The sequence below is a fragment of the Falco punctatus genome, assembly GCF_963210335.1.
Source record: "Falco punctatus genome assembly, chromosome: 4".
In the NCBI taxonomy this organism is placed as follows: Eukaryota; Metazoa; Chordata; class Aves; order Falconiformes; family Falconidae; genus Falco; species Falco punctatus.
The window spans coordinates 5,699,664-5,724,877 of NC_137583.1; the positions used below are offsets into that span (position 1 = coordinate 5,699,664).

The following is a 25,214-nucleotide window of genomic DNA, read 5'->3' on the forward strand; positions in this document are numbered from 1 at the left end:
AGAGTATTAAAATACTAGAAGCCTTAAGCAATTTCAAAGTTTGTGAAGGGAAACTGCTGTTAAAGGCAAACACATTTACAATATGTGCAGTGTTCATCCATAAGAAACTTGTGTTCTTAGCAAAAAGACAGTATTTACAGTGTTACTGAGGACTGCTGAAAAAATGACATTTCCTATTTCACAAAGCTTCAGCAACACTCATAACACCTTAAGCCTGTGCAGAAAAGCAGATTATAGCTTTGCTCAATTTCTCTTAGGTATCTGAGCTTAAAGAGTACTAAAAAAAACCCAAACAAACCAAAACCCCCAAAATAACCACACACAAAAAAAGAAACCCACCAGAAACATTCCCTCTGGGTAGTCAGTGGAGGTCCTTAGAAGTTCTGTTTGTGAAAGTTAGGAAATACTGAACAGTAGACACATTCATCTATGAGAGGCCAGTATAAGAAGATTAGGTCTTAAAACCAAAGCTGGGAACAGGGCACAATCTGTTTCCGTACCCAGAGGCTAATGAGTCAACAGAATCTGCTGTAACAGCTTGTGGTGAATCTACCATGTCGCATTCATGGTTGACCTCCACCACACTCGATGCTCCATGCAGAACCTCCTGAGTGAGATTTTGTGGACAGCTACGCCAGAATATGCTAGTTCATATGTCCACAATGATGCTTTCTGACCTTATTATTTGAAGCCGAGAGGTTAAGACACACAACAATTGCATTTACTTAATTATCCTGACATTATATAGTAGAAAAGCAGGTAATCATTTATATTTGTATTTCCATTCTGCATTTTCTCCTGCACAGGGGAGATCCAGAGGCCAGAACAAAAATCCACAGACAGCTTTGAAATCCCTGCATACACATTATTTAATACAAAACTTGATTACTTGAAACAAACCTTTCTTCTTTATTTTTGCAAATGCACTCCCCAATTATTTCTTTAATTTCAGGATCAGTAACTTTCTCAAAGCTTGCTGGCTTTATACCCTAAGATGATAGAGAAAAAGAAAATTAGTTTGAAAGAGGATTACATTGTATCTCTTCAGGACATTTTTCCTGAAGAGGTCAATTCAACCCTTGGAGCAACAAATACTTTAAAGCTGTTAGTCTTAATGCAAAACTGAATTGAAGATTTAGGGCTACCATATTTAAGTACCATCGCACTTCAAAATAAGCACACGTGTTTGTAGATGAACTCAGCCGTACACAGGGCTAACCTCCCTTTTTCTTTACTAACCCTTGCAAACCTTACCTTTATATCCTGTGGCTTCTGCAGTCAATACTCAGGAAACAGCCAATTTTAAATTTTCAGGATAACCCTTTTCTGAAATTATTCCTTTTATGTTTTGCTTTAACTCAAAACACTATATGAATAAAGACAAACAATCATGTTTTTCTTCAGATAGCCAATTTAAAGAATGAGTCAAATATACCTTGGAAAATTCCTGCTTCCCACAAATCTTTTGGTTTTCTATGTCCTCACTCTCCAATACCCCCACCCCGCAAAAAAAAATCCCCAATAACCAATCCCAACACCAAGCAGGGGAGCTCTGTGTTGGTCTTGGATTTCCCCAGCACATTGTTTGAATCTCGTCAGGAATGAGCGGCAGAGCAGGTGTAACCTATAAATCAACCTATAAATCAAGTTAAATCTCTGTCAAATGTTGACATTTTTGCTGAGAATAGTGTTCAGCTCCAGATTTGTAACACCTAACCTATAAAAGCATGGCCTTCCAAGGAGAAAACCCAAGGGTCCATCACAGAAGGAAATGTGAAGAGAAGCAGAATCTGCTTCTCTGCATCGAGGGCTCTGGCTCAATGTCGGTGCAAGAGGAACAGTTTGCATTTCCTTCAGGTTGGGTGCGTTTTTTTCTAAGATGATGAAGAGGATTTAAAAGAAGCACAGACACTCTTCTAGGGCAGTCATAGGTTATCTCTCCCTATTTTTTAATATTTCAGGACCAAGACCTTACCTCAGCACGAACCTTCTCAAGGTATATGTTATTTTAATTAAGAGGCTATATATCTTACCAACATGAAGACAGAGTGTAGGAGAAGCAGTAAGCACGTTCTCAGGCTAAATAACAGTTAATATATTATCTCATCTTTCTGTACACATCAAAATATAGTCAAAAATAATTACTGGGAACACCTGAGCAGTTAACATACATGCAGCTGTGCATTTCCAAAACCCAGGCTGACAATTTCTCCTGATGACAGGCTGCAGACCGGGAGGAAGGGATGCCCCATTAGGAACAGGTGTCATTTTCAGCAAGACCACCCTACCGCTCTCCTCCTCAAACGGCGCAGGAGACACTAACAGATACCCAACACCCATAACGCTGGTAACTCGTTCAGTTCAACAGAAGATTTCCTATGAATACTTTTCACGTATATCTTCAGCTACAGACAAGAATGGCAACACAAGAAGTTATCCTTTGTATTTGCGCTGTTCAGCTTAAATCACAAAAAAAAATGTATTCAGTTTTAAAAAAAGTAATACCTCTACCTACTAAAATAAGACATGTATGGATGAAAGTTTGACGAAATTAATTTGGGAATAGATTCTACAGTTAGATCCTATTACTTAAGGACTCAAGTATTTCCAATGAAGTCAATAAGCAGAATAAAAAGGAAACATGATTTCCTTTATCTAAAAAGCCCAGACTCTGATTAAGCACATAAATGTCCAAAGCCCATTCAGTTAACTCCATTCAAATCCTTTTAAAGTTTCACCCTGAAAGAACAGTAAATAACGGACCATGCAGTGGCAGACAAGCAGGCCTGAAGTCCTGAAGATTGGACTTATTGGCTCACCTGATGTTGTCTTGAATAAAAGGGTATTCCAGAAAGTATCTGCAAGTACTTCAATGAATTTGGTCTGGAATAAATTTTATGGGCAAATTTCAGTAAGAGCTGGTGTCGCAGCACTCTCCAAACTAGCCGGCTGCAACAAGGTCTTTTACCATCTCATACCAACATACGCTTCATGTCAGTCCCTCTGCTGCCTCCTCCTAAGTCTCTCCTCATCCCGGACACACTCCCTCTTCTTTCTGCTTCCTCCTCTCTCTTCCTTGGCTGCCCAACCTCTTAACAGAACCAGCCACGGTTGCACCTCATCTACATCAGCCAACCTGCTGCCCCTGAAGCCAGCCCAGAGCTGTATATTATCAATGATAATTAACCCAGCTCCATTCTTCTGCAGGTTGTCACCCCTAGAATTTCTGAATATTCCAGCATCAGATTACACTTTATTAACATTCTGTTGCCGCTCAAGCCTCAGATTTGACTTTAAACTTTGATTTATTAATTTATGTATTAACATTCATAAATTTTGAAAAAAAACCCAAATATGACAGAACAGTCACACAAAGACTCAGCTTCCCGGCTTTGCCTAGGCAGAGAGCTGCTGAGATCTAAAACAACCATTCTTGTGGGAACAAACCAAAATAATCCATACACGTGGCTGGCTGGCTGTGACCCACTAAAAAGAATTATTTGCTTAACCAAACCTAAATCTTAGGAAATGAGGGTTCAGATTTTGTGTGTTAGAAAAATGTGTCAACAATAGAGAGTGCCTAGGCTCTCAAAGTCTAGGCTTGCTCAAAACAAGCAAATGCACACTGCAGGGTGTCAAGAGCATTGCTTAAGAGAGCTCTGATAGTACCAAAATACATTTTTAGCATGGATCCTCTATACCCTAACACAGCCTAAAGCTAGAGAAGCCTATCACGTTCCCAGATGGGGAGGAGTTTGGAGAAACCTTCATTAATTCACAACAGAAAGCAACAGGACAAATCTCTGCATTTTCATCATTCCAGTTTGCCATAGGAAGTCACCGATTTCCACCTTGTGAAGAATGGGTAATAAAGACTATCATCTGCTCTAGCTTAATGCTTACTGAAAAATATCCCAAATGTGCATTGGTATCAATTTAACCAGGAAAAAAACCAACAAAACAAGCCCCCCCCAAAACAACCCCACAAAGCAGCAAAGGCAACTGCCACCATACTCCCTGGAGAGCTTTCAGCCACTTAGAAGAATACAATGCTTAATGTATCTCCACACTCAAGGGAACCTGCCAATCAGGTTTTGGGTATCTTAACAGCAACTGAACATATGACACACACAAATACCATAAGTCATATCACAGTACCTCTTGATTTAATTTTCTTTTCCAGAATTCACAGACCATCTTCAGTTACATTGTTCAGCTTGAACATGACTGGAATGGAGCAGGGCAAGACATGTTGGGCATCTAGGAATCAGGTTTGCCTGAAAATGGTCCTTGACAGATCCCTGATGACTGACCCTGATTTTTGACCTTACAAATTGCTCCCACAAAAAAAAAAGGCAACTCCTGCAAACACCTTGCAGCAAAAACCTTGAATGTTTTACTTTCAACATCTTTTGAAGAAACATTGACTCCTCTCCGAGCATCTATTGGTTTTATCTACTGAACAGCTAAGCTACAAATAGATGACCAAAACAAAACAAGGACAAAATACACACAGTGAACTACTGAACAGAACTGCTTTTGCCAAAGTGTTTTCTCAATGCCCATGTGCTATATTATGCTTTTGCTCCTTATTCTTCATTAAAACCTCCAAGGCCATCTCACTGTAACGCTGCAAACCCTCCCTGCAGTGTGGTGCCCTGATGCTTACAAGCCCCCTGACAGTGAAGGGGATTCATGCGAAACGCAGGTTTCCATTTGCAATCAAAGGACCTATCGCACTCATTTATACAAAAGCCATCTGCCTTTCCTGAGCATTCCCAAGGAAACATAGCACTGAAATTCAAAGTATATTAGCTAAGGAATTATCAATGAGAGTTTGAAAATTGTACAGCCGTCTCATAAAAAAAAAAAAAAGTAAATTCAACACCACTGCACCCGAGATGCAGGGCCAGCTAGCTGGCATAAGGTGCATAGGGATATTTTCACACATTCTTTATGTGCTAAAATACATATAATCCAAGAGCAAAATAAGAGAATATCAAATAATCTCCCTTTCAAGAATTTCTGTCTCAAATAGAAAGATTTACTTTGAGTCCCTTATCACGACTTAAAGGTCTCCTCACCTTTCTGAAGTGATTAGATTTGAAATACCTTGCACTCCACTATAAGATAGTTGAGCCTACAGTCAGGCACACAGAGGACATTAAAGTTTTAACCTCTGTGTTGGGGGAAAAAGCGTGAAGCCCATTTTTCAGAGATGTAAAAATAGCTGCTTGTCATTCTTCCATCAGCAGAGCACACTTTTGAAAGTGTTAACATGTAATGCTTTAAAAGATGCACAGGATATGTCACACAAGTCAATATAAAGCCTGACCCATGTCAGCAATCTTTCTAAAGGTTTTCCTTCCACAGAGGAAAATATCAGGAAAGCCTGCTGTGGACTAAGACTCCACCTTCTACCTGAAGGTGGTCTCTGGATTCATGCCGTTCCTAGAAATGGGAAAAAAAAAAAACAAAGCAGCCCTTCAAAAAAAGATGAAACTGTTTTCAGCTGCAATTCCACTCTACCACACACTCTCTGAAGTCAATAAAGTGAAGGCAGAGTTCTCAGTTTTGTCAGGATTTTGTTCCATGACAGTCAGCAGCAAGATCACTGTGCGCAGTTATAAACTCCTCTACATTTCATTCCAAAATGGTACTCCATCCTAATGCTGATCTAAGATTATCTACAGATCTAAGATGGCTAAAACACACAAAAAGTCAGTGCAGTGACATTTATAACATTACCTGTCCGTTGTTGCTGTGCTACAGCTACAGCATTTATTCTAGCTGTATGAGCAATTTAAAACCTAGACTGCGAATGCTGAGAAAACATTCAATACATTTACAAAAAAGAAACAATAGGAAAATTTAACATACAAAACAGAACACTATAAACATGTGGGTTGTTTTAAAGCATGGGTTTGTCCTGCTAAACGCAATGAGGTCACCATGAACCCCCAGCAGATACAGCTGGTCTGCTGTGCATTCTGCAGCGCATCAGTAAGAAAACATTGGACTGGAGCTGCATGGGAAGGTCACAGACTCCGATGTTTCATCACTATTGTCTACATCAAAATCAGTTGGCAGAATGATTAAACACAAAAAAAAAAAATCTGACTAAGAAAAAACATCAAGTTATGCATGAAAAATGAGATTATGGCACTAGAATGAAGGTCACTGCAAATATGCTGACCAGGAAATAACTTCAAAATTAACTGCAGCAAATGCGGCTTGGACCTGTTGCTTGAAAAATATGTATTTTCTGTTTATGTTACACATCCACTTTTTTAATGTTTACACTCCATAATTCAGGCTGAAAGGGCAGAGAGCAGTGACAAGTCATAGCAAGCATCTGGCAAAGAAATGAGCCCCTCCGTACCTTTTAAAAGTGACTGCCGCTTTATCCTAGATTGCTGTTTACATACAGTTACACAGATGTAAAAACAGGATGGAAAACTACAGCAGCAATTAAGCCAAGAGAATATGGTCAGGCAGAATAAAAGGTCACTGAAGTATGTATAATAATCTTACAGTACTGATGCACATAATGTGTAGTATCTTAACACAAAATAGTAATGTCTCAAAAAAGTAATGTTTTCTATACCAATAAGAACTACCAATTGTGACTTGACCAGCTGACTTCAGAGGTATCTTACATCCTATTACCAGGGGAGAGTTTGACAGAGCGTTAGCAGACAGCAGAAACAATTGAAAAAGCTGTTATGATGGCAAAACCCAGGTAACACCCCGACTGTGCTGGGCAGCCGAGGGAGCGTGCAGCCCACATCACCCAAGGGAAGGTTAGGGGCAGTCAGAAGAAAAAGGTCACTACCGTACCTTCACTGGCAAGTGTTCATTTGCTATTAGCACTTCCAGCGGTTGCCACCATGATGCTGAGCCCAAGGTATGAAAAGCAAGTTCTTTTATATTTTTAAAATAAAAAGCATCAGGAAACTAGACACAGCAATCACATTTTTACACTGCATTGGCCCTCAATTTAAAGCACTACAAATCACGTCTACATTTCTGGTACAAAAAAAATTAAATATTTTTTTTAAAATTCAGTAAATTTCTCACTGACAAGCTGAAATACATGACAACGATCAGGAGCACTGCACCAGTGAGCCCCTCCATCCAAGAAGGTCAGGGCCACGTTCTGCTCCAGTGAGAACCCCGAGCCTCAACTAACAATGGGAAGAAAACAGTCTAATTTGGCCTCTTGCGTTTACCCTACGCTCCGTTTCTCTACTATATTTCAGTCTAGTAAAACCCAATGCTAGCAATAGCTGCTGCGTGACTAACCTCAATCCTTCACAAAAAGTGACTGTAAAGTTTTCTCGTCAGCACATTGTCACTGCCCCAGCTAACGGGGCAGACCGCAACGTTTGGTGATGGCTCAGGACCCCACACCCTAAATTCTGACCCCTCCACAGCCACAGCTTCCCTCTGCCCCATGGCACCAGCTGGGCGACTCACATGGGTCGAAGCGGGTTCCTCTGCTGTCGCCAGGTCTTCTGCAGGTGCAGCTCCTCTATAGAAGCTGTTGAGCCCACGAGAGGGGTTCTTTCTGGGACAGAGGATCTCCCCCAGGGTGCTGATGCTCCTCTGGCAACCTCACCAAGAGGTCCACCCCCTGCTCCTCCTCCCTGTCTGACAGTTTAAGCAGCTCATGGCACTCCACAGGGCTTTTTCCCTCTCCACAGGGAGCTGGGTTAACCCTTTCCTTGGAATGATAGTAATGCTATTTTTTTCATCCAAAGAATCCCAGTGCCTTTGCTCCCACTGCTACTGCCCTGAGTTCAGCTGAAAAACACAGCAAAACACACCCTCCGTGCCTGTACCTGATGCTTTCTGCTCCAGCTCTCCCTACTAGACAGCTCTGTTTCAAAAATACCCCTTACCAGTAATAAAGTGACCTTTCAAGAGCTTCTCCGCCACTACTTGTTCTTCATGATATGCATTATTTTCCACTCTCTGAAGTTACTAGTGTAATACCAGTCTTATGAAGTTATCATAATTTACCATATAATCATCAGCTATGTAAAGGTTATTGCCACAGAAAATTAGTTGGCTCAGATTTTCACCAGTATTTAAAAAAATAACTACTTAAGCCTGCAAATTGAAATATAACATTTAATTAGGAATCCTCTGATTAATCATTATTCTTGGCCATCTTGGATATTGCTTTGATAAATGAGGCTTAGGAGCCTTACGAAGTCTTAATTACCAATATTCCAGATGGCTAAGAGCTGTACACAGAGTTTCTCCGGGTACATGGAGCAATGGAAGTCATCTATATCATTTGCGGCTCTACAGCGCATAGACACGTACCCAGGGCGCCCTATCACCAGCTAACGGTGATGGCAGCCCCACAAACAAGCAAGGCACGCTGCTCACGCAGCGCCTGCCCAGGGCAGCAGGTAACACATCCTGCACGGCTCAGGGAAGCCATTCAGTGTCTAGGGTTACTCAGTTTGTATCACATTCAGGAGACTAGTCTGAGCCTGAAGTTAGAAGAGACTCCTGTTGCCACCATGTGAACCTTTAGAGCCCAAGGAGATGTCTCCTAAGCTACCCACAGAGATGGCATTTCGAGCCCACCCAAAGGGCTACACACCTAAGCAAAGCCAACAAGCTGTTCTCCCAAAGAAAAGAAACTTTTCCTTGTAGGGGAGGAGTGAATGGAATAGCAATGTGATAAAGCACCGTGCCATAAGGATGCAGAACGAGCAGCCATCCTCATAAGGATTCAGGCAACCCTATTTCACTTGCGTGAGAAGCTGAAGCTAAACAGCACTGCTGAGCAGCTTCCAACACCTTTTTTTAAAAAATTATTTCTGAATAGCTATAGAATGAAGGCAACACTCTAAGAAGAGTTAAACTACCAGAAATCAGGGTTGCAGTCCATTAGGGAAGATTCAGCTTTACCAAGTTACAAAAGGCAGCTTGCAACAATTTATACAAAAATGGAATTAAAGCTGCTTTCCCTCTTCAGATGTGTCCTCGCACTTTCAGAAAGTCATCACAACTCTCTCACTTCCAGCAGGGACATCCTCCCTCCTGTGTCTTGTGATACTGACCTCAACTTTTTAAACACAGACTCCTGAATCCTTTGCATCCTCGCTCTCCCAGCAGGCCATCACCATCACAGCTAGTTAGCACAGCAACCTACATGAGCACCAGCTTCCTGACATCCTGGTCTTCAGTGGTGGGAAGAGACAGATATTGAACACAAACTATACCTATAAAATTTAAATGGCACAGAAACCCATCACCTGGCACATGCGAGTCTTTGGGTATCTGATGAAGTCGTCTCCAATACCCAGTGTGAGAGGTCAGCATACAGCACGTGCCAAAATGCAGCCCTTGAGCAATGTGTGCTGACCGCAGCGTTTCACAGAACTGCATTGTACTAGCTTGACTAAACCCCTCTGAGAAGGCAGATGGTCTCAAGCACCTAGTAATAACTGGTTGATTTTGATAAGTTTCATTTAGGAACATTTTTGCTCATAACAATCAGCTGGGTAAGAGGAATACAAAGTAATTTTGGGACGGCACTTTTGGAGATAGATGCATGGGCTCAGTGTATCTACTACAGAAGCTAACTACTCTTCCTACCTTAGAGGTCAAAGAAATAAAAGCAACAGTTATCTGTAGTTAATCGTTGTAACTTTTAGCACAGCTTTCTTAGGATTACTCTCTTCACATCCCCAGTGTGCATTTTTTGGTGACGCATGAGGGCCAAACCACACAGATCAACATCTTGTGTATCAACCAGATGGAAAGAAATATCTGGGAAAATCTTTGACAAACCAGTCTGTTTAACATAGCTTATCATAAAAAAAAAAAATCTCCTGCAACTCTTGGTTTCACTTAACCAAGTAGAACAAAACATAACCAGATCTGCCAAAGCCTTTGGCAAGTCTCGTTTCTCTGCAGTCAGGGATTTGCAACGTGATAGCATCTTACAGACTCAGGAGTTTTTTTCAGGCATTCGCAGTACTGCTCATGGAGACAAATACATTTGTCATCTGGGGGTGAGAATGTTGGAGAGGGTATTTTATTCAGTGTAGAGATTATTCTAGAGTGACATCTCCTCCAGCCTAACATCACCTGAAAATGCAGCAAACCCATTTCCATGGTGCCTGTCTGGGGATTACCAGACCTCGCCAAGTTCCAAGATGCTGATATAAAGCTCCTCTGGCTGACTCCAAAACTAAACACTGCTATCTTTTCGCTCTTCTATGTGTAACAAATTGTCCAAAGATATAAACAGAGAGAATCTGTGCTGGAACTCTGAATCAAACATCCTCCATCATATAAATAAGGATTTAGGCTGTAACCTGAAAAGCTGCCCCTTTTAGCTTTGCAGGAAACTTGATCAAGTCTGAAAAGCCCCCATTTAGGAGGCAAGACTAGAGTGAAGATTTCTCCTTGCTCATTCTTCCCAAGTTTTATGCATTTTTGGCCAATAGACACAAAATCAGCAACAAAGATTACCAAAAATATTTTATGCAGCTGCAGTACAGACAAACACAACACAGCCGCACAACTGCAAACTTACAAATAAACCTGCAACAAGTTTGTGTAACCCAGAGCTCAGATACCTCAAGTTCCACAACACACTAAACATGACAGAACCAACACCTCACTGGAACACATTTTTTAACTTCCAAATGACAAAATCCCAGTGCAACTTAAGGATGTTTACTCACACAGGTTACTTTCCGGTAAATTTGAGCAGCATTCTGGCATTCTGAGTAAGGGTATTCTGAGGTAGCCATTTCCAACATGCACATTCCAAAAGCATAAACATCCACAGATTCATCGTAGTGTTCCTCATACATTTCCGGGGCCATAAATTCTGGTGTACCTACACAGACATACACAAAGAGAATGTAAATTTTTTATCAAGTCTAAATGGCTTTAACCATGATCTTTTTCGCCTACAGGAAGCATGCCCATCAGAGCTGCGTAAGGCTGCACGCAAGGTTTCGAAAGAGGGAACTAACCAGAGTAAGCTCAAGCATCCTCCAGGGAAGAAACCCAAAGTCAACACGCACACATTTACATATCCATGGCTCGCTGCTAATACAACGGGCAAGAGGAAGAAAAAAAAATATTCAAAAGTGAACAATAGGAAGAGATATGGCACACTGCCTGACCATACTGGAAGGCATGAAATGGTTTCTTTTTCTGAGTGGAGAGGAGGATGCCTGCAGGCTTCTGGAGGTGAAAAGAAGAAATGAGAACCTTCATCATTGTTTTCATCAATGTAAATGTGAATTTTTTTTTCCCCTCAGAGATACCTAGCAACCACCTGGCAGACAGACAGCACTTTGAAAGCAAGTAGTATCACAAATCACCTACAGAGTCACAGGCAAAATATTAAACCTAATTCTGCCACTGGTTTAGTGGGACAAATCAATGAGGCTACTCACAGAATAAGGTCCTACTCGACTGGGATTACGGTGTCAGGAATCTGATGCAACTGGATAAATATTAAGTGAAGCACTGTACCTGCTGCTTCACAATGGGAAGTTGCAGCTTTACGACAAGCAGCGCCTTACAACGCCTGCACAACAAGCTACTCTGAAAAGCGTGGTCTTATAAAGCGAAAGGGGAAAAAATCAACACCATGGTAATCTATTCCAGGAGCTGAATCTCATCGTGTAATTTATGCTTAGAAGCCAAGACTAATATTTTCCTTTTTGAATTTAGAAAAGATGAAGGAAGGGAGATCAACGCAGCCATGTGCTGCGGGAAGGGGCCAGGGGGACACATGCGCTGGGATGCCAGAAGAGGCGCAGCAGGTCTTGGACCACTCGAAGGACCCAAATAGACTCTGCCCACCCAGCCCAGCTCCAGCACCCAAACTGCCCCCCCGGCACCTTGGCAGGTCCCATAGTTTCCTGTTATGATATCTCTACCTCAGCAGCAAAAGCACAACTGTAGTGAAATAGCAGGAAAAACCAGTTCTTTTGACATAAGCTTTTTTTTTTTTTTTAATGACAACATAAATGACATCTCTCAAAATTAGGGTCTTTTGCATGTGTTCACAAGTAGACTTGGCCTAACTCACAAAACAAACCTCAGCACAAGCATTACTGTACAATTTGTTTTACAAAATTCAGGACGGATCTCTCCCCTTGTTTACATCCCTTCCACCTGGGAGACATTCATCCCTTCAGCCTTTGCCATCAGCCGGACCCATGTCGTGAAAGCTTAACTTAGTGCCTGCTCCTCAGGCTCTTCTCCCAGCTGTCACGCAGGCGGTAGCTGCTGCTCTGAAACGGTTAACAACTGCCACAAAAGATGTTTTTTCAACTGCCACAGAGAATGTTTTTTGGAGCTGCTACCTTGTTTTAGAAGGAACAAGACTCGGAGGCAGGAGTGAATCTCATGAATTACAGAGCATTTAAAGCAAATCTGAAAAAGTGATAGCGCTAGTCTAAGAAGCAAATGGAATTCCTGATACTGTTCCAAAATAGCATGAAAATGACATTTTCTCCCATCCCTCAGGGGTGGGAAGGAATACCTAACAAGTACCCTTAAATGAAACAGACCATCTAAATGGAAAGCAGCTCAGCATCTATTCAGCTCCTCTTGGCAGAAGGAGCTTTGCCCTGGCTCGGCTCCCCGCGACGGTACGTTGCAAGGTCAGGCAAGCATCAGCAACGGCACGAATGCAGCAAGGGAAAAGCTGGACCTCAGCCATGCTGACTTCATTCTGTTCAAGCCAATATAAAATTGCAGCTACTAATATTCTTTTAAAGCTACTACATCTATGGAGGGGCCAGAATTACTCATATCATCAGTGTTTCCAAGTCCTCCTAGTTCTTTCCTTGGAGCAGCACTGCTCATGAAAAAGATAAGCTCAGATATATTGCCAAAATGAATGCAGACACCTTGCCAGCAACCTGCAGCCCTTTTCAGTATTTAATTTCTTTTAGACGTGAGCATGCTTTGATGGTGTTGTGGTAACAACTGATTTTACAAAAACTTGTATTAGTATTTCTGGTATTATTGCCAGTATTGATATTACTGATACTGTTTCATTATGCCCCATGGACAGTTGTTACACTGCAAAAAAAATTATATGAAGAAATGCTGAGCCTCAACAGAAAAAACACCACCAATTATTAAAGTCTAGAAACTAGAGGAACTTAACAGATATAAACCAATAAGGTATCCAAGCACATTTCCAAAATTTCTGTAATTTTGACTACAACCATACCAGGCTCCCTAAGCATTAAGGTCAATACTTTTGTACAAATCATTGTAAAGAATTATGATCTCTGAAAATCTGAGATGCTAAAATAATTATTGAAGCACCTACTCCTTGAAAGATAGGATGCTGTTTTCATATGTAATAATGGAACAGTTGTTGTCACTATCAGTTTGCTAACTCTAATTACCTAGAATCTAATTTCCATTTATATTGTAATCTGAAATAGGACTACGTGCATGATAACTTCCCCCGCTTTCAGCATCATTTCTCAGGAGTTTGCAGCTTCCTAGAACAATCATGTACAGATCTGAACAAGGAGATTTGCTACCTACATTTGGGTAAAAAGCACAAAATGCTGGCAAATTCAGGAAAAAAAATATTTACACAGAAAACATTAAATGTAAGTTTTGTAAGGAAACAAATTCCTTCAACAGTCATTTAGAAACTGCTCCTCTCAGTTCAAGCAAACCCAAGTTCTAACAGCCCTCATGTGGGCACCACCCAAGGGCATCAGCTATTGCATATCCTAGTGGAAATTTCTTTTAATTTCATACCTACTGGTTTTTAGTAAACTGGAGATGTTTCAGCAGAAGTCTGCCAGGATGGCACGGAGACAGGCACGAGCTCTGCAGCTGCCTGCAGAAGCAGCCAGTTTTGCTGATGCCCCAGGACGGGGATAAGGTGTTCCAGCCAGACCAGCTCCCTGTGACCTCTCCACAAAGGAGAGTGGCTCAGCTCCGCAGGGCACTGCTGCCTCTCCCTTCAGCAAAAGTAACGGTCCCCACCCCAGCGTCACTGGAAGCAGAAGACTTCCCAGGCTTTTGCAGCACTCCCTTGTTAGGGAGAGAGCAGGGCATCCTTTCTTTTCCCCTCTCCTCTCTATTGTTCTCCTCCCCCAGCAGGCACCAACCTTGTTCTCAGGAAGACAATGCACACCAGCTGCTGAGAACCCTTGCTGCTCCTTTTGAAGGAGAGAGGAGAAGGATTTGCGGACACCAAGTACTATTTCAACTGAAAACCAAAAGTGGTTTACATTGTGATAGAGAAGGAAGGAGAAAAAGTCACGATACCATTTCCTACTGATCGAGGTTTTTATAGCGGTAAGAAAGGAACCACCACAAAACCACTTTAATCTCTACTAGCAACCTGCAAGTGAAAATAACACTAATGCAAAATGTGAAAGACATTAAAAAGACAACCGCCATAACAGAAGGAAGCCAAGGAGAACAGGAGGATTACCTATTACACTTTTGGCAAACGAAGCCCTCTTGAGGGTTGCCAGACCCAAGTCTCCTATTTTCACAGATCCAGTTGGTCCAGTAATAAAAATATTGTCACATTTTAAGTCTCTGTGAATTATTGGTGGAGTTCTTGTGTGCAAGAAAAGAAGACCCTTCAGGATTTGCCGGCACCAGCTACGCAGGACTTTTGGTTTCATCACTTTAAATCTCTTCAGATACCTAGAGCACAAACACACACGGAAGTGGGTATAATGAAAATGAAGCATTATTAGAGATTCTAGGGGCTTTAGCAGCTGTAACTGTTCTGGATAAAAGCCCCTTATTAGATGCTATATTAGCAGCTCAGAAATACTACAAAATTGGAAGAAATAGATCTTTTCAAAGGAGGAATTAGAGCATTCATTTTTAGGGAGGAAGATAATAAGCATTTTTGTTGCAAATACAACCAAATATTTGCAAGTCTAATAGTACAGCAATTCACTTCATGCAGAGAACAGCTTTAGAATAGGTTTCATATGCTCAAATCAGAATAATACCGAAGTTTAATTTTAACCACAAGACTTTGACCTCTCCATTTACCTAACACACTAATTGGGAGGGTACATCTTGGAAAAAAAATGTAGAACCTGCTAATGCACTGGCAGAGCAGCACACTGGATATATGCAGTGATGAGTACTGCTCCCATTGGGGCTGAAAATCTGTTCCAGAATTCATGCCAACTGTTTTATATCAACCTTAACAAGATTGTCAGTACCAGAAGCTATTAATTAATATTGTTTAGTGGATAACCTAGAGCACCTTCTGCATCAAAAAGAGATTCTACCATTCAAGTACTATTCTATCTGAATTACTAACAACACATGCAAATACAAGCACAAAAGCAATCACAAAAACACACCCTGACAAATTAAAACGTCACAGGCAGAAGATGAAACACACCAGAGAACAGCTTCTCGTTGCATAACAAACAGGAGAGCAGGGAAAAAGAGATGGAGGCCAAAATTCTTCCTGTCAAATCAATGCAGTTCAAACGCTGGGACAAGTGACAGACACCAGAGAACAGCTCCATTTTTTTTTTTCCTTTTATCTGGAGATACCTTTTTTCAGAATATGAAAGTAGGATTTTTCTAAAAATTTCCATTGCTATTCTTAGGCTCCTCACCAAGAGCGCAATACTTACGTCTTTAGCGTTCCGGAGGTCATCAATTCTGTAACCAGCACGATGCACCTCTTGCCTTTTGCACAGGATTCCCAGAAGTCATAAAATCGCACAATGTTTGGATGCTGTAGACCTTTCAACATTTCTGCTTCCTCTTTAAATCTCTGCCTCTCTACTTTTGTGAGTTTTCTGTCCTACAATACAAAGTGAGGCATTATTAGCAACGAACAGACAAATATAAAGGCACTGCACTGCTAGGGTATTCAGAATACTAGATTTGTTTTATGCTTGTATCAAGAGCAATTACAAAATCTTTTATGTAAGAGATGAGCAGTGTGTATGAACTAGGGCACTCGCCTTAAATCCAGTGTCAAGAAGACAAAGACTCGCCCCTGAACAAAGAGATGCCTGTGCTACGCTCTGCTACATGACAGCATTAATATTTCAGGCAGCACAAACACACCCGTGGCTTGATGGATCAACACACAGCTATTTACTTCTTCTTTTGGTTTGGTGAGGCTCATTACCTGGGAGATTAACACACACAGGATCTCATTCCTAGGTATGAACGCCCTCCCAGCTGAGCTGCCGCTGCCTTTTACAGCTCTGACTGCCCACCCGCTCCCACGACCACTCCTGGGAAGCTCTGGCAGGTCCATTGGGTGAGGTCCCACAGCAACCACGCTGTACCACCCATCCCATTGCTCTAGGGACAAATTAAAACAATACTCCCCCCTCCAATAAAAAACAACAACCCAACAACAACAGAAAAACACCCCCAAACCACACACACACACTTTTCCACTTGTTTGCTGTTCTGCCCGATTCTACGGCCTCAAAAATTGGCAAAGGAAGGATTTAAAGCCGTCCTTCAGCCTTTTCTGTGGGGTGCACATTGGCCACATGGAAATACTTATTCTTTTAGATTAGAAATGTGAGGAATGTCATGTCCTACAACTCTGGTTTTCCTGGAGAAATCTGGAAGCATTTACTATAAACTCCAGGCTGTGAAGCGAACCTGCAAGGAGCACAGAGCCCTTCTCTTCCCCACTGGAACTCATCTGCAACAGAGACCCCTACAACAGGCAGCTTGGATGCACGTCCCAGCCTCTTCAGACCACGTAGAGAGCAAAATGGGAGTTTCACCAAGGAGCACCACCATCTGGGTTGTCTCCCCTGGATGGCTGTCAGGCTGGGAACACTTTCCCCTCCACCACCCTGGAAATGAACCTTTTTTTGTTCTTTGAAAGGCACAATTGTGTAACTGTTCTTACTTACAGCAGCAAACACTCACAAATCAGCAAGATTAATTAGTTCATATTTTAACCTCAGACATATTCCTTTTCTCAGTTCACTTAGGCATGTTTGTAAGAGCACATACGTCGTGAATTAAACTGGCTCCCAGCTGATTTGTAACCAAGATGCAGAGGGATTGGGCCAGCGCTGTTTTGATAGTTTGATACCCTGCCCTCATCTGTGATTGCAAAGAGCTCAATAAAGGAACAAGAATTTCTGCAGCTACAAACAACTCAGCCTTGCACAGAGACTTCCTGATAGGAAAGCCCGGGTTGAAATTATGATGCTTTGGCTGTTCTTGGAAGACACAAAACCTGCTTCCCCAGCAGTATGCGTGCATTGAAGGGAGCATTTCTATTTCACACTGTGACTACCGAGGGGCTTCTCAGTTTTCTTTACGTTTTGTGGAGCAGCATCAGAGTTAATGTTGCCCTGAGCAACAGCAGCAATCTGGGCTGGCACCACGGGGTGCCCACAGGGATCCATGCCTGGGTCCCCGTGGGCAGCCGGGAGCACCCCATGCCCAGCAGCATGCCAAACACCAGTGGCCCAGCGCAGGGCAGTATTTCTGCTGCTCTGTAGCAGCTGTGTTTTAATAAGTTAAAAAAAAAAAAAAAAGAAAAAAAAAAGAAAAAAAGCAGCAGGCTGTCTAATGAGCCAGTACAGAAGAGCCTGAGAACTGCTTTCAAATCCATCACTTCTTCCCCTGCTGCTGAGTTTCCTCTTAATTTAAACCCCGTAGAATAAATCAGACACACTGCTATTAGAGAGGAAAAGGAGCAATTCCTTGCATGAGACAGGAAGAGCAGTGTGGGCTAGCAGAGAAAGGAAGAGGTGGCAACACAGATCCAGCAGGTGTTCTTCAAAAACCTTCTAATTAATTAAAAAAGTAATACCATACCCCCTGACTCCCATTTCCAGATTTCTGAGCACCGTGAGAAATTTTCCACTGCGACTTTAAGGGTAACTTTTAAAAATATCCTTCAGACATTGCAGACAACCATATTCTGTATATTCTATGTATTAGGAGCGACAGATCATTTGGGCTGCTTTCTGAATTCAAAGTACTGAGGCAACAAGCTGGGCAACTGCAACAAAGTGATTCTGGAAAACAAATATGTATTTTGTCTATAACTACAGGAAAGAACCTGGATTTTTTAATTATTTTTTTCATCAGAATAGCAGCCAGGCATCTCTCAGAAAAAAAGCCTGGGTCCAGCACCGACACTTGAGAAGTGAGGGCAGGGGCAGGGCCTGAGGCAGGGCAGCCGCCCTCCCGGCCACAGGAGGGGCCCTGCCACTGCGAGGGCTCAAACAACCTTTTCTAAATTCCTCCAGGCTGAACCTGACACGAGTCGTTGGCCAATGCGTAAGCGGCTTCTGAAAGGGCTTAACAGTTGAACCGTTTTTCTACTCTGAAGCAGTAAAAACACCCGTTGAACTGTGTGACTCGCTCTGGTTTTAATCCAACCCCAGCAAACCTTCACTGAGTTCACAGACACTCACTCCCCATCATATATTCCACAGAAGATGAAGTGTCCTCATGCTGAAGGTAAGGTCGTTTCAGGTTTACACCCTTAGGACATCAAATTCTAAGACAGGGAATATGATTCTTTGGAAAGGTCACACTAGAGAAAGCTAATCCACTTAACCGGATTCAAGGCATCACTTTGCATAACCTAGATTTGTCAAAAGTTGGGGGGATGAAGCAAGTTTCCAGATACGCCCAAGGCGTCGCCACCCATCATGCTACCTGTGGTGGCAGACACGTACATCACCGTACAGCTGAACGGGGATGCAGAATCACACCCCAGAGCCCTGCTCCTCCATAGCTTCACAAGCGCAACAGCAGCGTCCTGCTGAGCTGACAAACGAGCCATGCCTCGCACTGCTCCATGGCAGTTATGGCCTCACTGCTATTCTCAGTGTCCTCAAGACATGGGACTTGAAGCTTGGAAAACGTTCTTAACGTGATGCAGGAGACACCGACATTAGTTTGCAGATATCTACATGCTTCCTCTTGCACGGCATTCACACCTCTTGGCTCTTTACCTTCGTACTGGGACACAGTCTTGGCTCCGGAGGCGACATTGTAATTCCATTTCAAATAACCAAAAGCTTCTCAAGCCTAATACTTAGCACCAAGGTTTCTAGAATAAACTTCAGCCTTCAAACATCTACAGCAATTCCACTGAGCTGGTTCAACTTTTCCAGACAAATTGAAGTTAAACAGAACCAGGCAAGAAGCGAGATGTCTGCTCGGTTTGTGTTACTGCTAAGAAAGAATCTGTAAATTTAACTTGTTTCTCTGTCTTAATAAACTGTGAAGAACAGTCAGCTCAAAGGGCTTCAGCACAGACTTTGTCGGCAGCACAGCTGGAACCGGAGCACTGGAGGGAGCGGACACAGTAAGAAGGAGCTTTCTCACCCTCAGAGTTTTAGATGTATCAGCTTTGCAGACACATACACAACTCAAACTCATCAACTGCCTGTTATTGTACTGCAATGCCACGGCTAGAATCATGCCCAGCAGCAAGGAAGGCACTAAGTCATACAAAACAGCAGAGCAGATAGGAGATAACATCTGCTGCCACGCAGCCCGCAAAGCAGGCTGGTTTGAAGAGGCATTCCCCAGTGCAGCCACACAGATCCACGGTTGGTTGCCTTAACCATGTGTTGAGAATTTGACATTTTATTATTACAGCTACTCAGGGCTCCTGCGGTTAAGCGCTCACGGAGTGCTTCTGCAGGCACAAACCACAAGAGCAAGCATTCACAGCGCATCTCAGGCACAGCATCAGCAGGAGCACAGACACTGCCCAGGCACACATACAGCCTGGCTGGCGTATGGCTCTGTGATTTCACCTTCCATATAAATAAGCATTAACTGGGTTGGGGTTACACAATGTATCCTTCATTTGAAAGGCAATCCAATTTTAAATTGGATATTAAACAAGTGGCGAGGAGAGCTCAAATAGTAAGCTACCTTTTCATTAGTTTTCCTGGCTTTCCTGTTGCAAATCAGTTTGTAGCTGCAGAGTCAGTTTTAATCAAACAACTAAAAGCTATTCACTTTTTGGAAGGAAGAAATAATTCTCAATTACTACTTTATAGCCTCACTTTGGTAAATTGCACACCTGTTCTGAGAGACTAGAATAAAACAATGTTTGCAGCACAAACCGACGTCGAAGTGAATAACCTATCCCAAACCCAAGTTTCTGCTGTTCTCACACACCTATGCTCTCTCCTTCTCCCTACTTGCCACAGGCAGGACAAACAAATACCTCTCTTTGTTAACATAAAATGTATCCCTTCATTAAGTTCCTTAGCAGGGAACAGCAGCGAAGACTGGAATAAGTAAATGTGTTAAGAAAATGAAAGGAAAAGCTTACGAATTAAATTTCTGGAATGACACCCAAATTAACAGCAGGAACATGTTCTGTTAGTCATCCCTAAACACTATTTCCTCCAGGTTGTAACATATGGGCTCTGACTAAGACTTTGAAAGTTATACAATCAAGAAACTGACTTTCACCTGAGTCTTTAGAAGATTTCTAAAAAGATTAACAACTGAGGTCAAGTTTCTTGCCTACTTGTGAGGGTTAGCGGATCAAGGAATAAACTACATCCTTACCCCACGAGGAAAGGGGATCAAATGAAAGAAATGAAAGGCCACACTAAAAAAATATTTTTTTTTTTTTTACACAGCAAAGCCCATAGCCGGGTACAAGCAGGGTTTGAAGCACAGCTGTCACCAAACCGGAAAGCTGGGCTGTTGGGCCATTTCATCGTATTTCTTTAAGTTCCTCCTTTTAGTCTTGAACCTTCAGTAACATTTAAAAAATTCAATTTCTTTAAGCACTTTATAAGTGGCAGTGAGTTAAGAATAAACTCACACTCACTAGTGAGCAAGCCTGGGCCGTGGTACTGCTGGCTTCAGCCAGCTGCAGCCCTCCCGTCTCACCCTGAACAGACCCTTCGCTACCTGGAGAGGTCCCCCCCAACCCTGACAGGTCCAAGCTGCCCACCTGGCACGTTACAGCCCTGCCAAGCACACCTGAAAGCCCTCTCCCCTCCTGCCCACGCATTTGCACAATCCCATCTCCCTCCCCGGCGCACAACTTTGCTATCTTACCTAGACTTCTTGGTCTAAGGACTTCTGAGTCCTGCTAGCCTACAAATGTTGGGTGGTTTGAGATTTTTAAAATGCTTAAGCTCACACAGCAGTATTTACTGATGGTTATTTAGTTTTGCCTAACAGAACAAAGTCCTCCTTTTAAGGTCTGGATGGTGAAGCAAGTAGGAGCGGTAGGTCGGCAAGCAAGGGAAGGGCTCACCCCTATCACGCAGAACGTCTTACCCATGTTAGTGAAGAAAAGGAAACTGAAGAGGCACTTCTGGCACAAGAACAGAAATGAAATATCTAAGTCAGAGTGAACATCTGTTCCTATTACATTTTCACATTTGTGTGCCAAACCTGTACATTTGCTCATGTACTGCAGCTACTCTTCTAATCAGAGATTGCCTTGAGATACGAAATCAGTAGTGGGATCCATCAACAGCTTTCTCCTATGTAGCTGTCTGTGGAGCTACTGTGGATTTATGGACAGAAGTGGAGTTCTGGTCCAGCCTACAGGCTCAAGCTCAATAGTGGGATGCCCAGTTTGGTGGGAGCAGACAGCAGCCTTCCCAGGCATCCCGCAGGGGCAGCCAAGAACCTGCTTTGCTCTGACAGTGAGTTTAGGATGTGTTAGCTGGTACCTGCATATGACTATTAATTCATTAAATTCTGTACTGTCAGTACCGCCTTTTCAGGGGAACATCACAGTTTTGCAGAAGTTTTCAAATTTAAAAAATTCAAAGGCCTTTATAAATAAAGATGAATAAGAAATTTTACAAGAAAGAAACAATTTTTGTATTAATGAAACTTTACCCATTCAGTGCAATCACCCTTTGCGTTTCACATTAAGACTTGTCTAATGCACTACCACTGGAATCTAGGATTTCTCCCAAAGACAACTGGGAGCAAAAGCAGGCTCAGACACACAGCAGTTGGGACTGCGAAGAGCTCAAGATATTACTGAAGTAGCCCCTCTCATGTACCAGCTCTATGCCTTAATAGTTATTATGCCTATGCTATACATTTTTAATAGTATTCAGGACCTTTTATTCACACCCCCTGTACATTCATTTATAAGCATGTATCATTTAAAGCGATCCTAAAGGAGAAGATACCTTTTCTGTGAACAAACAGCAGATGCCATTAGACAACTTGCAAATCAGGAAAAAAACATTACAGCTTCATTACGTATCAGCATTTTGCCAACATTCTTCACTAAGTCACCCTCAGTGAAGTTACAGACTATTCATTAGCTGTATTAGTGAAGCTCAGTGAGGTTTCCCAGTGGTAACTCATTTTCCAAATGCATAAATAGCAGCCCTTGTGCCCAAGGATGCTCATAATTCAATGAACAGGAGCTACAGAACAGGCCGCAAGCGATTTACTTGCCTGAGTCATTACTAGAAATCTACAGAAAGATAGGAGCTGAATTTGGATATTTATGGCTAAATCTGGCACTGTAGAAAAGGCTGAGCTTGCTTTTTTGCCAGGCACAAGTACAGCTTGCTACTTTTTAAATTGCTTAAGGGACATGTCAAAGCCTTACAGCAGAGGAATGGGAAGATCCACGTCTTCTACTGAAGGTCAGAACTTAAAAAACCTCGCCCTGCAAGGTGCAGGAGAATGAGGAATTAGCATCTTAAATGACAACTCGCAATGCAAAAGCCATGAAAACACCTAAGGAACCCAACACCATGGGCAGAGAGAATTGTACAGATAAAAACCTCCCAACACAACCACACTATGATAACCTATGGTTAAACAAAAAAGTTCTTGTCACCAGCAACTGAATTAATTGCAGGTAGCACCCCATTAACTCTCTTAATTACCAGTGCTTCACAGGTTCCACATAAGCTTGTAATTTTAAATGCAATACCAGAAACTGTTCAGACTTGCCTCACAAAATGACTTTTTCAAAGGAAATTGTGAAATCAATGTGTGAAAAAAGCTGGGCAAACCCAGTGACACCAGATCACCTCTGCTCACACAGAAAGAAAAAAAAAGACAAACCACAAAAAAACCCCAAAAAACATTTTAGACATGTAATGAGAATTTGGTATTTTCCTGGAATATACTTTTGAACCCAGCATTCCTTTAAGTTTACGCAACAGTTTGTGCTGGTTTTAAAAAGCATTTTGCTTCACCTACTTCAGGTTATCCATAAACACAGCGTTTGGGCATGTAAAATGCCCAACCTAATGCTGGGAGACAGAACATCTCAAACCGATGAAGCCAAACGCCAATGTGCCTGCAACCCTGGTCCCATGTCCCACCTGCAGCAGGCTCCTACCTCTGTCTTCACTTCTAAGGGACTTGGAAGAACATGAGTTGCCGGCTAGAAGACTCAAAGATGATGCAAATACCTCCAAGCATAATGGCTGATGCCTTTGCAATTTTCATCACTGGGGTTATGAGTTACCTTTGTCCCAATGCTGGACCCACCCGTGTGGCGCAGCTGGACAGAGGTGGCAGCTCCAGCCACCCTCTGAAGGGTCAGTCCTTCTGGCCTCGACTACAGCAGGAGCAGAAAGAGACATTTCAGTGCTGCTGCTTAAAAATCATCTGTAGAGTGTGGAAAATGTGCGGAGGGAGGAGATGCAATGCCACTGCGCCCAAGGGCTGGCATTTCCTGGTAAAACTTGGGTACAACAACAGACTCCGGATGAGGGCAGCAGGTCTCTGGACCAGGGCAGCAGCAGGGTGTGTGCATGCAGAGAGAAGCCATCCAATTATTATCTTTTTTTCTCCTTTCCGCTACTCTAAGGCAATTTTTAAATTAACTTATTTTACAGGTATGAAATCCCCTTCAGTTTCTCTTTGCTGTGTGCTTGCAAAGCAGAAGTGTTGTCTTTTTTAAAAGACAAGGGGGTGCCATTCCTCAGCCAGCAGGGAGACACAGCCCGAGGAGCACCATGGCCTTTCTCATCAGCCTTCCAAATGTGACCTTAAAACCTTGCTATTTATCCCATGTTACCATTCAGCATGTAAATGTTAATGCTCATTTGGCCAGTGAGCTTTGCCAGCCAAAATTAACCCAGCATGAAGAATTAGCAGAACGAGGCAAGTTTTATTTAGCTTTGCCCTGGCAAATGTAATACAAGCGTGTCTTGTGTAGTGTTCAAACTTACTGTCCTAACAGGCAAATTTCACTTCTATCCCATTATCGCTAGCACTTCCTATCCTGCTGTAACCTAAAAATTCCATACTGCAGTTCACAAAACACACTTGAAGTGAAAAAGTCATACCAGTGAATTAATTATAATCCACCAATATCCCTACTATGGGGAACAGGATGCTCACAGCCACAAACTTTCAGAAATAGTAAAAGTTTCACTGTAACCTGAGAGCAGCCATGTAACATTACCTTCCAGCATTATAGGTGTTTTGAGTGGTAAAATCTGTCAAAATGGTAAATCTGCTAAGAGCCAACAGAAATGTTTGCATGGCTTTATGGTCGCAGTACAGTTCTTTGTAAATGATTAAAACATTCTCTGCAGCAGTAGCAAAGCTGAGCCCTAGCTAAAGCAGATTCACTTTTATCTGCTGATGCCTTATAAATGGAAGATCATAAACGTGAGATTTCTATGACTTCTAAATGTTTTCACTTGTTATTAGTTTTTATCACTTGTGAAACACTAATTCAGAAAAGACGCTTAAAACAAGCCATTCCCTTCAGAACATTTTTTTTTTTTTTAAGCAGAAATGCAGTAACAGGGAATATATTCTCACATTTGCAACAGATCATTCAAATCAGAACATATATATTTTCTACCTACAAAATTAAGCCTTTGAACTGTGATGGATTTGCTAGGCAGCCATGGGTTAGGCAGCCATACCAATGCTAGAAGATCCCCATTGCACAGGCCTTTAGACTTCGTCTCCAATTACAGACCAAACGCATTTATTCTAGGAAAGTACCTCCAAAATTTTCAAAATACTAAAAAAAAAAACTCAGCACACCACAGGAGTTGCCACCGAACCGGACAGCTGGACCAACAGCTGTTCCACAGCCCTGCCTGCAGCACGCTGCACAGGGAGATGCTGTCAGGGTTCTTCAAATCCCAATTCTTATGCAGCAACGAATACACCTTTAATGAGGTCGCCCTTCTCACAAAACCCACCTCGTGTCATGTAAGAGAGTTAAAAGCCATTTCTCACTTGTC

At 42.3% G+C, this 25,214-nt stretch overlaps 1 protein-coding gene across 13 annotated transcripts in view; it reads right to left on the reverse strand.

Moving 5' to 3' along the window:
• The window catches only part of WNK2 (WNK lysine deficient protein kinase 2), a 113,321-nt gene that overhangs the window by 59,262 nt on the left and 28,845 nt on the right, over nt 1–25,214 (reverse strand). For all 13 annotated transcript variants that reach the window (XR_013927938.1, XM_080386221.1, XM_080386230.1 and 10 more), the window contains 4 exons: nt 15,657–15,829; nt 14,474–14,694; nt 10,719–10,876; nt 901–989 (listed from right to left, as the gene is read on the reverse strand). Coding sequence is in view for 12 of the 13 variants with exons in the window: in XM_080386221.1 (XP_080242347.1) it covers nt 901–989; nt 10,719–10,876; nt 14,474–14,694; nt 15,657–15,829 (641 nt within the window). In the remaining variant the exon portion in view is untranslated. The remainder of the gene's footprint in view (nt 1–900; nt 990–10,718; nt 10,877–14,473; nt 14,695–15,656; nt 15,830–25,214) is intronic.